At 41.0% G+C, this 14,535-nt stretch overlaps 1 protein-coding gene across 1 annotated transcript in view; it reads right to left on the minus strand.

The window, feature by feature from the left end:
- gas6 (growth arrest-specific 6) overlaps window positions 1-12,141 on the minus strand; it is a 14,632-nt gene extending 2,491 nt beyond the window's left edge. The window contains exons 1-13 of the mRNA XM_031729592.2: window positions 11,607-12,141; window positions 11,162-11,322; window positions 9,078-9,102; window positions 8,919-8,981; window positions 5,527-5,649; window positions 4,695-4,814; window positions 2,489-2,611; window positions 1,450-1,571; window positions 1,136-1,254; window positions 817-1,006; window positions 552-716; window positions 278-446; window positions 42-181 (exon numbers count right to left, since the gene is read on the minus strand). Of these exons, the coding sequence (XP_031585452.1) occupies window positions 42-181; window positions 278-446; window positions 552-716; window positions 817-1,006; window positions 1,136-1,254; window positions 1,450-1,571; window positions 2,489-2,611; window positions 4,695-4,814; window positions 5,527-5,649; window positions 8,919-8,981; window positions 9,078-9,102; window positions 11,162-11,322; window positions 11,607-11,682 (1,596 nt within the window). The 5' untranslated portion in view covers window positions 11,683-12,141. The remainder of the gene's footprint in view (window positions 1-41; window positions 182-277; window positions 447-551; window positions 717-816; window positions 1,007-1,135; window positions 1,255-1,449; window positions 1,572-2,488; window positions 2,612-4,694; window positions 4,815-5,526; window positions 5,650-8,918; window positions 8,982-9,077; window positions 9,103-11,161; window positions 11,323-11,606) is intronic.
- Window positions 12,142-14,535: the final 2,394 nt, after the last annotated feature.

A 14,535-nucleotide genomic window follows, 5' to 3' on the forward strand; every position in this document is an offset into this window, starting at 1 on the left:
TGGTTTTGAACACATGCACAGTGCGGGATGTATTTACTCACATCTCGCCACTCATCGGTTACAGGGTTATAATCAGCCAGAGCGATGGAGAGAGGCACTCTGTCCTGGTGAACGAGTGCAAAAAGCACCCCGATAGCAGTGGTTGGATTCAGGGTCAAGTGGACGCTCAGGTTCTGTGATTCTGAAGAGAAGAGGAGGGCAGAGGGATGAAGATGACCACATGTGCTTACAATGAATACAAAGAGTTGTTCAACTATGACCCCAAACACGCATGTACCATAGGTGATGTTGAAGAGAGCAAAGCCTGTGCCGGGGTAATAAGCCCCCGGATCCTCAGTGCTGAAACACTGCATGTTATCATTAGACCTGATGGTTTCTTGTATGGAGGTGTCTTCACCCGTTAGCCAGTGCCACTCCTTCATACAACCATCAAGACGAGGGTTCACCTGAGCAATGAATGAAGTCAAAACAGTTAGGAAATGTGTCAAAGTCTCTTTGTGGTGCACACAAACAAAACAAAACAAAAAAAACCCACAAAACAAAACACACACCTTATTGACCAGGCTGTCCTCTTTGAAAGGCACTCCCCCCACAGTGAGGTTGAGCTCATGCATCCCCTTTTTCAGTGTGAACAGGTCGCCGTTTACCGCAATCTTCATCACTGCTTCCCTGTCAATCTTAATCACTAGGCTCCGCCCCTGCTCCTCCACCGAGATCTGATTAAAACCGGACATTTAACAAGCTTTTAATGAGCTAATGAAGACAGTGTATACAGCGTAGTATTATTTGTTTTGATCCTCAGCAGAAAACTCAGACCTTCCTCCACTGGCCGTCGCTGACAATGGGTCCACTGCTGGTGACCCTGCTGACGCCGCCATATTTCAGCTGCAGCTCCAGCTTCCCCTGGTTCATTGCCAGCACGATCCAGGAGCTGTTTAGGTGACCTCCAGCAAAGAAGATCACTCCCTCGTGATCGTAGGTGCGGAAGTCAAACTCTGCTGAAAAGCTGAAAAGAGAATTAGGAAACAGCAATGAAGATGGTCTTTGTCTAAAAGGTAACTAAGATGAAAATGCCTCCAAGACAAGACAGCTGTTGTTGATGAACACGTTGAAAAATCCAACAGAAATTTCTCACCCGGTGTGAACCCTGCGGCGAAAACGCAGCCGCACCACTGGCACACCACTGAACATGCGTCCCAGGTAAAGAGAGCGGGGGTTCCTCTTCAGGGCCGGTGTTGTGCAGGGAGTTATAGGCTGGAGGAGAGAACAAACACACAACCAGCGTGGAGATAAAGTCATGAGAATCGTGCACATATACAAGATGGCACTTGAAATTGTACTTTTTAACCCATGATGGGATGGTAGAGGCAAGAAAAAAAGCACGTGGTCCAACAGACATAGCTTTTAATCATCATTTAACAACAGTGGCAGCTGGTTTTTGTATTTCACCTTACAGCTCCGAAGGTCCTGCGCCAGCTTCATACCATGGCGTCCGTCGCAGAAGCAGTGGAAACTCCCCTGAGTGTTCAAACACTCCTCTTCACAGACAGCCGTCTCACACTCATCCACATCTGACAAGCGACAGAAGGTTGGAGAAATTAAAGGGCGTGAGAGCTCAGAGTGACGACTGGGACATGAGAGAATTACAGAGAAGCAGAGAGTTTATAAATTTATCAAAGTCACATCAGCAGAGGAATTAGTCAAAACATGACCCCACAAGGATCAACAAAACATCAGATCCAGGAATGCAGGGGGGGGAAGAAAAAACATATCAGGGAATGCAAACAACACTTGAGTTAAGTGGGCTTTGACGCTGACTGGATGGTATCGCCACACTTCATATATAACCTTACATGGCCATGAGCAGGCTATGATAAGCAGTAATTCTCTAAGGAGGGACAATGAGGTTATGAAAAGTCTGGTTTCCAGTAGAGATTAGAACTTGGGCACACGAGTAATTCAAAGCTTCAGTTTAAATCCGCAGATTCTTTTCCATGTTGATTCAACACATCTGATTTGGTGGTTATGTCATCACACATATTTTGGAATAAAAAATTGGAAGATCAGATTTGTGTGCGTGCATGCGTGGATGCGTATATCTTGAGCTTGAGTCCAATAACTGAACTCCAAGGTAACTAGTAGGATTTTGTGTGGTAGCTGTCACGTATAAATCCTGAAATACAGGATTGCTGCGGTTTCGCTCTACCACATTTTCTTTAGAGTGATTAACATTAATTACCAAGGAAAGGTGCATCAGTGGCTCGGGCTGTGCGTTTACTCCCTGAGTTATCTTTTTTTTTTTTTTTTTTTTAAACGCAGACTTGTTCACAGTGACCTGTTACCTACTTGTATACAATTTCTCCAAATACCTTTGCATTCCTTTCTTGACCCTGCAACGCAGCTGCACCGAGCCCCGCTGAGGGTAAAGCTGTTCCTCAGTCAGTTGTGATTAAACCAAGTGTATTTATGTGTAGTTAAACACACTTACCGACGCAGCTTTTGGTTTCATTGTCGTAAACATAGCCGATGTCACACAAGCAGTCGTAGCCACCCTCCTTATTCTCACATCGTGCCGTTCCACACACACCCGCGATCTCGCACTCGTTCAGATCTGAAAGACACCAAAATGTCCTAAAGTTTGAGACTCCAAAAGTCACGTGTAAGGGCTCAGGAACATTTCACAGGAAAAGACATCGGGCAATCCAGTGGGAATAATTTGAAGAACGGAAACTTAAACTGGTCCTGATGTGCTAAGAACTACTATTTAATGCTCCAAAGAAACATAATTAAACACATGGATGTATTGTTTGCATATTTAATACACAGTATCTGTATGTTCCAGCACTGCAGTTACACTGAAATAAATATTTACAGAAGGAACCTTTCAGGATGTTAAATCACACAACAGTTTGAGGCCTTTCTCAGACTTCTCTTTTCTGGGGGGAAAGCTAAAACTATAAATAAAACTGTGTGAGTTTACACAGGGGTCCACATTAGGAAAACATGAGCTTGTAATGTTTTATTTTCTGCCTCGTTTGTTCACTAATCAAAGCCATGTGTTCTTTTATGAACTCACAGTGATGGTTATGACATAAGACAGAATAACACTGCTGCTGGACTGCTTCAGGGACTTCAACTACAAAATAATTACAAATTTAAATTTAGTTTTATTTTTTTTGTCAGGGATTATGCACAAAAACACTGATCTCAAAAAGAAAAGAAGCCCTGAACTAGATTTAACTACTGGCTAGTTTTCATCTGCAGTCCATGGGTATGGAGGCTAAGCAGCAACTTCTGAGGCCAAAAACTGCTTTTTTCAGTGGCCACTCAGTTCCCACAGAGTATCATGTCAAAATGCTTTCAGCCATTAAATTCCATATGAGTGGGGAGAGTTTTTTTTTTTTTTTTTTAATTTAAATAACTCGTCAATCTGGACGCTGGAGTTTTGGGCATGGCAGCTTTGATTGATGTATGTGTTTCTGGAGCTCTAGTATTTAACAATAACTAGCATTGTGTGTGTCTATGCATTGTCCCTGTGTGGATGTAACATGCAACTATACCAATTACCAGTTTATTTACAAAAGCACTTTTTAAAAACACAAGTATTGTACAAAGCAACAAAACACCACACAACAAATCAGCAACAACAACAGTAACAAATAGAAGGTAAGAGCACACCAATCTCATTCTGAATTAAAAGCCAAAGAATAACAATGAGTTTTAAGATATGTTTTAAATGGAGTTGGGAGCTGAGATATATGTGCTGATGCTGATCCATTAAAAGGTTTAAAAAAAAAAAAATCTTAAAATGAACAAACAGGGAGCCAGTGAAGGAAGGCCAGCACGGGGGAGATCTGCTCGTGTTTGTGGGCTCCAGTTAAAAGACGAGCTGCAGCATTTTGGACTAACTGTAGATGAGTAAGGGAAACTTTGCTAAGGCTGTGATAAAATAAGACATCCAAAACTTGGGTGAAAAAATGGATTTGAATCTGGACAAAAGTCTGAAATGAAAAACTGATAAAATGATAAAAACTAGCTTTAACAATGGAATTTATATGCTTATCTAGTATAAAAATCACAGTCCAGTCTGACATCAAGGTTAGTCACTGACAGTTTCACATTTGGCTGCAGGGCACACAGTTCCAAGAGAGGATCTGAGTTTCTTGTGATCTGATATCTTTCAGACACTTCTGTAGTGGTTTAGGGGTTGAATCTTTTTATAGGCATGTAGATTTGAGTGTTGTCTGCATAGAAAAGATATGCATGCATGTCCATGTATTTTAAAAATCAGGACCAGGGGAAGAAGGTAAAGCAAAGAAAGGCTTGGACTGAGAATCGATCCTTGTGGGACACCAGACCTATTAACTTGTGGTTTTAAAAAACTAATGTGGAGGCAGCCAAATTGTTAACACTAAGGCTCAAAATGTCCAGAGACCAATGGATGACGTCATCGTGGGTACGTCCACCTACAGTCTATGGGACTGATATTATATTAAATACAAAATATAAATACATGTCCAAAACAGAAGTAGAAAAAAATGCAACATGATCAATTATACAAGTCTAAAACAAATTTACATTTTCAGAGTGGGAAGTGGATTCAGAATTGGTAAATGGCGATGATGTGTTTATTTGCAGCAGTGCTGACTTGATTCCAGCTATTAGAAGACGTGCATCTGTGGTCTGCGGCTTACCATTACACAGCTGACGTCCTGACAGTGTGTAGCCTTGGCGACAGGAGCAGTGGTAACTGCCCACAGTATTGTTGCACTCGTGGTCACATCCTCCATTTCTCCTGCTGCACTCATCGACATCTGCAAGCAGGAGAGAGGTGAGAAATGCAGGTTGCTTTCAGCTGGATGCAGTTTAGTGACTGTGAATTTCTTTTTTGTTGTGCATTCCAAATAAGGGACACAGTATGTAACTGTGGCTGAGTGTTTAGGAGGACTGTGGTCGTCAAGTGGAAAAGGCTCAGACCGACTCAAACTGAATCTGTTTTGGTTTCCTCTCGCAGTAAGGTGGTAGGATGAGTCACAGTGGAAATGTGTGGAATGATGGCTGCGCCATAAATCAGAGAAACTTGTTCCCCTCTCCCTCACAGTGAGAATTTAGAACTTGTGTGGATTTAAATTCTAACAAGCATGCAAACCTCCGTTTATATCAGAGACCTCTAAAGAGGCATGGATTCCCAGTTTGGAGTCTGGGATAGCACTTCCCGTACATGCACTTCATACTGACCTTACACACATCATTAATAACTGCAGCAGGAGCTGAATATTAGATAGCATGCCATCAATAACAGCTTTTTAAGATCAAATTAATTTCAGCATCGTTGAGAGACAAAATAGCATTAGTTTACACGTAAGTAATGGAAAGCAGGATGTTTCTATCAGTGGACAGGACAGGGGTTCGCTGTCAGAGCCAAGGTCACAGTGATGACATTTGCACTGATGTACCGGAATGACAGAGCAAAAATTCAACCTCTGCTGAGCTCCAGGACACAGCTTTCCATAATGATGACAGTACCTTTCTCACACGTGGCTCCCGTCCAGCCCGTAAAACAATGACAGAGGAAGTCGCCCTTTTTGTCCTCGCAGCGGACAGTACCGATGGGATTGCAGGGGTTGGGAGAACACTGATTGGGAATATCTTAAAGTGTGAGAAAACAGAGACAGAGAAAAAGACATGTTATTACTGCTTTAAGCATGATGTCTGTACAAAGGTTGCATATAGTCAGTGTAACTGCATACCATAACAGACAGAGGACACTCCTGATATGCAGAATCTCTCTTGGGTTCTGCACATCGGGAGATCTGTATAAATAGCCTAACCTGGGCCAGACTCTCTTTCCGGACATGCCCTAATTCCCACCACCCGTCTTCCACTTCTCAAGAAACAATACTGAATTGATATTTAGCTGTATTTTTAATTCTTGCTTTTGTTACTTTTCTATTCAATATTTACACTTAATTCCCCCCCTCTTTTTTCCCCCCACTGCACGCTTGTGTAATAGTGCTCAGTTTTCTCTCCAAATCCGTTTCCTTCCCCAAGCAGAGGAGTTTGAGTACTCGACAAGTCTGGACATGTTAGCTGAAGTTCAGAGAAAGAGAAAACGACAAAGACTGGAGAAAATGAAAGGAGAGAGAGAGAGCGAGAAAGAGAAAGAGAGAGAGAGAGAGAGAGGATTTGCATTTTCACATATAAAACCCAAAGCCACAACTACTACTTCTTTTTTTTTTCTTCCCACATTGCATGACAGCTGCTCAAAACTACACACTAACGGCTTGTGGTCTTTGCATCTGTGAACCTTTATTTTGTTTATGCAATCTCTATTGGCAGCTTCACATATGACAGTTGGGATGCTGTGAAAGTGTCAACAGAAACATAATACAAAACCAAATCTTTTCAGGAATGCCAGGTTATCACTCCGAAACAAAAACCAAGACTACGTGGAGCATGGGATCCGTTCCCTGCAATGGGCAAGACCTTGTGAAAATAACATGTCCATATTACAACATACACTTCTCCAAATCCTGTATCTACCTTTCAACATTTATGGTGCCTACACAGAGATGAAGCTGTCCATGCCGCATGTATTAATAACAGATACCAGCTTGTGACTTATGTTCTGAAAGCAAGCCAGACAGACGCTCTAAAAATAACATGTAATAATAGTCAAATATAAAAAATGCCTGACTGTGACAACTAAATCACACGTTTGCTAAATGTAGTCGCAATTAAAAGTTACAGATGTGTAAAGCCAAAGCTAGCCATCTCATTCGGAAAGAGCAAAATCTAAATAGAGACAATCATTTTGCGAACTGAATTTAGACTTTAAAAACATTAAAACACTGGATGATGCCAGCAATGAGGAAAAGTTCATCAATTCATCAATACAGAGTAAGAAAAAAAACACAAATGTTAAGAGAAAGCACTATAAACATTTAAACAGCACCTTTAAGCTATTATTATTTGAACCGTTTTATTATCTTTAGTTTTAGTGAAGTTAATAATGTCTAAGGTTAGATGCTATGGTTGTGTATATTTAACAGACTTAATCCTCTCAACTACCAGCTATTGGTGTAATTTAACTTTGTGCATTTATTAAAAACATCTGTATTTAAACTGAGTGTTATGTGCACAAATACTTAGCTGATGTCAGTGCTTTAGAGAGGAGCATTGAATGATCCCTCTGTTACAAATAACACAGCAGGAATGTTTTACTACGCATGATCTGATATCCTCGCGTTGGTGTTGTTCCCTCGTCATCATCATTGCAAGTGACCAATCACATTGTTGTGACGTCCCCCTTTTGTGTCTTTGAAAAATACCGCCTTAAAAAAATCTACTTCACTTGCGAGAAGAGAAACCGCCTCTGTAAGGACAATATGTATAATGCTTACCATTTATTAAAGAAAAGTATCCTGAAATGCAAAGAATTCAAGTTCCTGGATCGGCGGACAGAAGCGGTTTCTCTTCTCGCAAGTGAAGTAGATTTTTTTTAAGGCGGTATTTTTCAAAGACACAAAAGGGGGACGTCACAACAATGTGATTGGTCACTTGCAATGTTGAGCCTGGAACAATATTATTTATGATGACGAGGGAACAACACCAACACGAGGATATCAGATCGTCCGTTTTACTACAATACATTTTATCAGATATTTTCTTTCTTTTCTTTTTTACATTGAAGTAATATTCCTTCATCAAAACTGAAAATATTTGCATATCAGCATCAGTGCATGCAATCGTACTCTCTGACAAAGGAGGGCGGATATTTAAAAAAAAGAATCCCACCCATGCTCCTGGTTAGTGATGCTTGGTAGGCCATTAAACAAGAAGGGTAACTGCAGGAGTTTGCTCTGCTTAAGACTTTAATGGTCCCCCAACAAAGAGTCACAATTTAGTTCCACTTGTTAAAACACACTGTGGAATCACAGCCTACAAAGCTTACAGACCAGCAACAATTTATGTGCCATACTGTGGATGTCAAAGAACAGTAACGCGTGTCTTTCGGTGATCTATTTTTATCCATTTTTGTAAAGTGCCATTCACAGAAAACTGCAGACTAAGGAAACAGAAGCAGGGAGCAGTGGGAGAATTAACCCTGTCTGCTCGCAGTACATGTTTCCACAATGCGCTGTGCATGTCGGAATATTCCATAAATAAATTAGTGGAAAGCCAGAATCTGCTTTGATACCATCAGTGGTGACAGGCAACTGATGGGCGAGATAGAAAAATGGTGGAAAGGAGATAGTGCTGACAGCTGGTGGAAAAAAAGTACTGCCGTATCTTTAAATGTCACGATGCTGCAGCTGAGTCATGGAAACGCCCCCCCCGCAAGACGATCAACAGCCAATAGCAGTAAAGCCGGTCTCCTGTATCCTGATGCAGCAGAAATCCTTAGCCATCCTCGCGTCAGACCATCTTCTCTACGTCATTCCCCAGCCGAGCCCACTCACAAAGAGGCTGGCGCAGTCGCTCGGGAAGTGAGTGCGCGAATATGTGACGACTAAAGGGGTGTGTCACTCATTCAGCAACGTGTAGCGTCACTGTAGCAAAGTGCTGCAATGTTACTCATAGACACTCACGCACACACAGCTCACTTTAAAAGGAGCTAGGTGTGCCACGCTGGGAAAATGGACCTGGAGGTGCTGAAGAGATTCAGCACATCTCTGCTTCTGATTGCTTCTGTACTTGCAGAGAGCACACACTGGAGTGTGATGCAGAGCAGTGATACTGCAGTGCAGCACAACTCTGCAACATATATAGCTCCCTGTCTCTTCATGTAGCAACTTTCTCAGTGAAATAAAAACTGAGAATAAATGAGAGAGCAGGATGTAGACATGCATTAATTCACAGACTAACAATAAAGCTGAAAGGCAGACAAGAGGAGGTAAAAAAAAAAAAAAACTTACTGTGGACACATGTGACCAGATCCTGTTTTTTCTTTTCAGAATCTCCAAACCTGTCCAGGCAGGCTAGACAGAGACAAAAATGGAATTCAGTTGAAGGGATGACAAACGTATAATCAGCCAAGAGAGAGATTAATGGTTTTAGGCAGAATGATAACTTACCTAAATACTTGGGATAAAAGTAGTTCTGCATCAGAGAAAAGCAAAACAAAACACAGAGGTTAAAGTTATGTGTCCTTGCAAACAAAATCTAAACAAGGCAATACAGTCTCAATGAACTCTTAAAATTAGTAACAGGTTTCTTCTTATACTTGACTTAATTGTGCATTTGTTTTTGGAGTTTTTTTTATAGCCCACTTCTGCAGGAAAAACAGTTCATAAACAATCATGAAATGTGGCAGTGCGATGCAGAGATTAGGCTATGATTACTCTGTAATCTGCTCTAACAGGGTGCAGCTCTATGACAGGAGCTTCTTCAGCATTCTCTGCATTCCTGGTAGTAGTACCATCCCTCCTGCTTTCTGGCTGCAGCACTTCTCCACATGTAGGCCAAAATCTGAGACTCTGGAGGCACAGAGTCACACTCATGCTGCAGTAGATGCCAGATGCAGCAGGCTTGCATGAAACCGGTGTCTTATTAAGTGAAACTAATCAGGCAAAATTCTGTGTGGGGTAAAGCCTGAATATACACTGATCTAAAATGGAAGCTGACCTTCAAAGGTTAACCAAAACGACTACATTTGAACCTCACACTGAGCAAGTTAGTTTTGACACCTTCTCATTTGTATGTCTCGTATGTCATCAAATAAATAAGAGACCAGAAACTTGGTATGACTGTCCATGCCAAGGATGATCATAAGCACTGGGAACACCCCAGCCTCTCTCTCTTTCCCTCTCTGCAGAGCTACAAAGCTGCAGCAGAATAAAATGCAGAGTCAGAGACAGGCCCTTTCAGGATGAATAATGCAGATACGAGTGAGACTGCAGCTTTGTGTCACGACAAGGTTCAAAACTTACAGGAGTACTTTGGTGTTCTGCCGGTGGCATGCGTGGATCTGATTCAGACATCACCCGACTTCACCCTTTTTACCAGAATCCACCTCAGCTTCAGTTTAATCCTCCCTCCCTCACCGCCGGACTAATCTTACAAGTAATCTTAAGTCATCGATTGCCTCATTCGCTCCCTCTCTGCTACAATTCACAATATCAAATCTTAAGGAGTGAATGTGACATTTAAAGGGCAGCACAACACCAACACAAGTCCACCACTTAAAACCGTTGAATATGAATGTCAGATGTAGAAATTAAGAAAAATTACAGAGTTCACAATCAAAAGCATCCACCCAAGTTAGGGTAGACTTGTTGCAGAAGATTCTGGGCAGGCATCTGCACTATTATTTGCTGTAACACATATCATCTTCCTGAGGAAGCCCAAGAAGCCCAAGTTCCGTGTGTTTTACTAAACACTTTGGATTATTTATAGCCTGTTTGCACATACAGCACACTGTAGTACATATAAAATAGGCTTATGAATTCACATGGATGGAAAGGCTGACGTGTACACTCATGAATGCAGAATGGAAACTAATCTCCAGTACAGGTTTCTGAGCATGGCCCGTGTGATGGATTTTGTACGATGTTAAATGTCAAGTAGGAAACGTGTCTTAAGATTAGCGGGGCAACGTACACAGTAATGTTGAATGAAATGCATGAGCAAAAGTGTGCATGTGTAACATCAGAAGATGCTACACGATGAGAAAAAGAAACAGAAAGACATCCAGCTACATCCCATATTTGTTATCAACTTAAGGACACGTCAATATGAAGAGGAAATTGGATATATATATATAAAAAAAAGGGATTTCACAAATGACAGTAGAGTCATGCTGACTCAGTGTCTGTCACAGAAACAAAACAAAAGATGCAGAAAGCGGCCAAGTCCCAGACATGGGAATATTATGTGTCCTGACAGCTATCAGCATGCTGGACTTATTGAAGCATGAATAGTAGCGGCAAGCAGCCCAGACAATGAATCATTAGTGTGAGTGTAGTCATTATGAACATGATGTAAACACCCAGCCTCCCAGAAGTTACAGTACATAACACAACCTCAGCTGGTAATTGTGCTCTGATGGAGTTGGTGGTACTGCAGTACCTCCTCACAGGATGAGAAGGAAACCCGCCTTTGCTTGCATGCAGCCTTTTCTGAGCTACAGCTGAGACTAACTTGTGAACACACCACTCACCGTCTCCGGGTCGTTTTCAAACACTTCTCTGGCCTCCTCCTTGCTGCACTTTTCCTCCACGCACTCCCTCTCCAAGTGTCCTTGCTTCGTCTCCTCGAAGACTTGATTTGCCCTCTTGTGTCTGCTCAGAAACTGGTTCGCCTCTTGAGGGGACAGTGAGACTAAAGAAGGAAGGGCAAAAGAGAGCAAAACGGGCAAAGTTTAGTCACCTTTAACAAAAAAAAAAAAAAAAAAAAAAAAAAGGAAGAGCAAGTGAATGTCAATCAACTCTGCGGTTAAGCAATACACTGGCGCAGGAAAACAGTGTGAGGGATGTTGCGAAATATCTAACGTTAACCGTCAGTACTGGCAATAACCGAGACGTGTATCATCACCAGCTGCAACTCAAATGTCAAAGAGGGTTTAGCGGGCTAGCTAGCCGCCTAGCATGTAACTGTTTACTTACTGCTGTCGGACCAGCGGACGAGCAGCAGGATTAGCAGCGCTGCCGATGAAAAGGACTTTGTCGGGGTCAGCCGCATTGTTTGACCGCTGTGTTTGCGCCAAGCTCGAGAAACTTTCTCCTGCCCCGTCCCACCCCCTCCTCAGCCTCTCTCGGTGTAAGCGCAGGCGTCGGTGCGAAACGCCGCAGGTATTCAGGTGACTAGCTCCGACCGTTGGCCGTTAACGTCTACGATAGGACACAAACGTCGCGCGCGCTTGTGTGTGTGTGTCTGTGTCCCCCTCCTCCTCCTCCAGGACGCTCACTACTACTACACGGGGAAACTGCACGACCGACCTCTTCTACCCCCCTCGCGTGCGGTTCAGCTGGTCCCCATCGCGGTGTGTGGGGACTTTTACTTAGCCGTTTGCGGACCGGACAGTCTGCGGAGGAACACTGCTCGTCTCTGCTTCAGGAGGAGGAGTAGCTCTCTGAGAAGTGCAGGCAGGAGTTTGAAGTGATGCAGACACCTCTTCATCCCTCCCTCCTCTGTGTGTGTTCGCCTGTGTGCGTGTGTGTGTGCGCGCGCATCACACTGGGGGGAAAAAAAATCTGTGTAACTGGCACGCAATCCGTGATTTGGGTGTTGCACTTGTGGTTAGTAAGTAAATACTTGTATTAAAGTAAACAATACTCGAGTACTTTGCAATGGCTTCAAAAGTATTTTAAACGTTAGTCCAGGGGCATAACCAAAGGGGGGCATGAGGTGGCACAGACTAGGCTAATTCTTATTTTTTCCCCCCATTTTGACTTTTTCTTTTTAATTCAGTTTAATCTCCAAAGTGGATTTTCTTATTTCAGCTTAACTATTATTGTTTGGAAATGTTTAGTTTTAGTTTATAGTTTTAATTAGTTTTTCTGTTACTTTTAAAAAATTAAAAAGTAAATCAGTGCAATTGTTACAATAAAAACACAGAACTTCTTGAAAGCAGTTTACTTAGTATTTTAGACAACCAAAGTCTCAATAAACATTTTCCTCGGTGTCTTGCCAGGCAAGTTATAATAAAATTGAGAAAAAACCAACAAATATTAAAACAAATCATACGTCTTTTATATTTATATTTCAAGTCTAGTTTTTCATTTTAATTTTAATTTTTTTCACATTTTATTTTAGTTTTTAGTTTAGTTTTAGTTAATGATAAAAACTTTGAAGAGCTGTGAAAACGTATTTTCCCCTTCCTGATTTCTTTTTTCTTTTTTGCATATTTGTCATATTTGCCTGTTAAATCATCATGAATTAACGATGAGTAACCACATTTTCTGAAAAGCTGAGTTCAGTTTCACTAGCCAAGCCTATTTGCTTATTGAAAAAACTGAACTTTTTGGAACAAAATAAAGTCTTGAACAAGCAATCCATGCTGGAAACCCCTCCAGTGTGGCTGAATTAAAACAATTCAGCAAATAAGAGTGGGCCATAATTTCTCCACAGTGGTGTAAAATACTCATTGCCAGTTATCGCAAATGTTTGACTATGTCACATGTCAGAAGCAGGAATGATGTCACTCCTAAGTTGAGCGTGTTCCATTACTAAAGTCAGAAAAGCAAGAAAAAACATGATTTGGTTTTCTTCTTCGCAAGGTAGACCTATTTGTGCATCGCAAGCAGTACAGCACAATGCTTGGATTTTTTTGTGTGTGTGTTCAAAAACACGACTGCAGCACATTCATGAACAGAGCCTGGTCAGCGGACTGCATATGCCTTTTTTAGCGAGTCACAAACACAATGGGGAAAAAACCATGGCAATACAAATTTCAAGTTTTACATTTTAACGTTTATGCGCATTGCCATAATCTTGGATTGTGAATTCAAGGTTGGTGGGGCTGCTCCGACTTTCCAAACTGGAAATCCATCTTGAAGGGGCATTCCAATTGAAAGTTGGAAATTCTGACTTCTAACTTTAACTGGAGCTGTTAGTCTTAGAGTGCCCAACAACACTGAAGGAGACCAGGAGTAAAACCAGTATGAATCTGACAGTATTTTACTTTACTGTAGGCTTTACTACAAGTACAAGTTTAATGTGATTGTACTTTTTTTTTTTTTTAATTCTCAGTACTATTTATTTTCAAAGCTTTTGTTACTTTATTATAATTATAATTATAATTGTTGTTATTATTATTATAATAATAATTATTATTATAAACTCTATTATTATAGATAAAGCTACCTAGTAATATATAAATAATTAAGAGTATAATAGTATGTGTACATGTGTTTATTTTAATTACTTTAAAATTAATTTAAAACATATTTTAATCAGATATATTGGCCCGGTCAGTCAGGTTTTTTTAATCATGATTATAACTTTTACTTAAACAAAAAGTTGTTTTTTTCCCAACTTTGCAAAACAATCATTCAACACAAAATGATGTTAAAAATTATTTATAGCACCACTTTTCACATGATAAATCTGTAATAGGACACAGGGCTCCACATGAGTCTAAAAATTCTTCCCAGTATTTTTTATACCAGATTTCTACACTGATTTTCCTTCTGATTGAATATCCAGACTTCATGGAGGCCCTTCCCTCCCTTTTCTTGGTCTCCCCTGTGTCTCTCCATGTAAAGAAGTCCTGGAAATGCCCCTACTTAAGCTACTAATTGATTCCAAGTATCTTAAAACTTACCACTTACGGTATTGTTTTTTTGTAGGCATTATAGGGTGTGTGAAATACTGATTAGTCAAGCTAGGAAGTAGTGGAGTAGCTATAAAGGAACAAAAATGTAAATAAAATACACATACCCCCCAAGTATAGTCCATCATTTGAACAGCTTTGCAGATTTCACAGTAGAAAAATAACTGATAGTTCAGCATTGGTCATAGCATTTACTTATAAAATATGTTCTTTGTTATAGATTTAGCTACTAAACAGCATTTAAAGTAGTGAAATGACAT

The sequence above is a fragment of the Oreochromis aureus genome, linkage group 1 (genome assembly GCF_013358895.1).
Source record: "Oreochromis aureus strain Israel breed Guangdong linkage group 1, ZZ_aureus, whole genome shotgun sequence".
In the NCBI taxonomy this organism is placed as follows: Eukaryota; Metazoa; Chordata; class Actinopteri; order Cichliformes; family Cichlidae; genus Oreochromis; species Oreochromis aureus.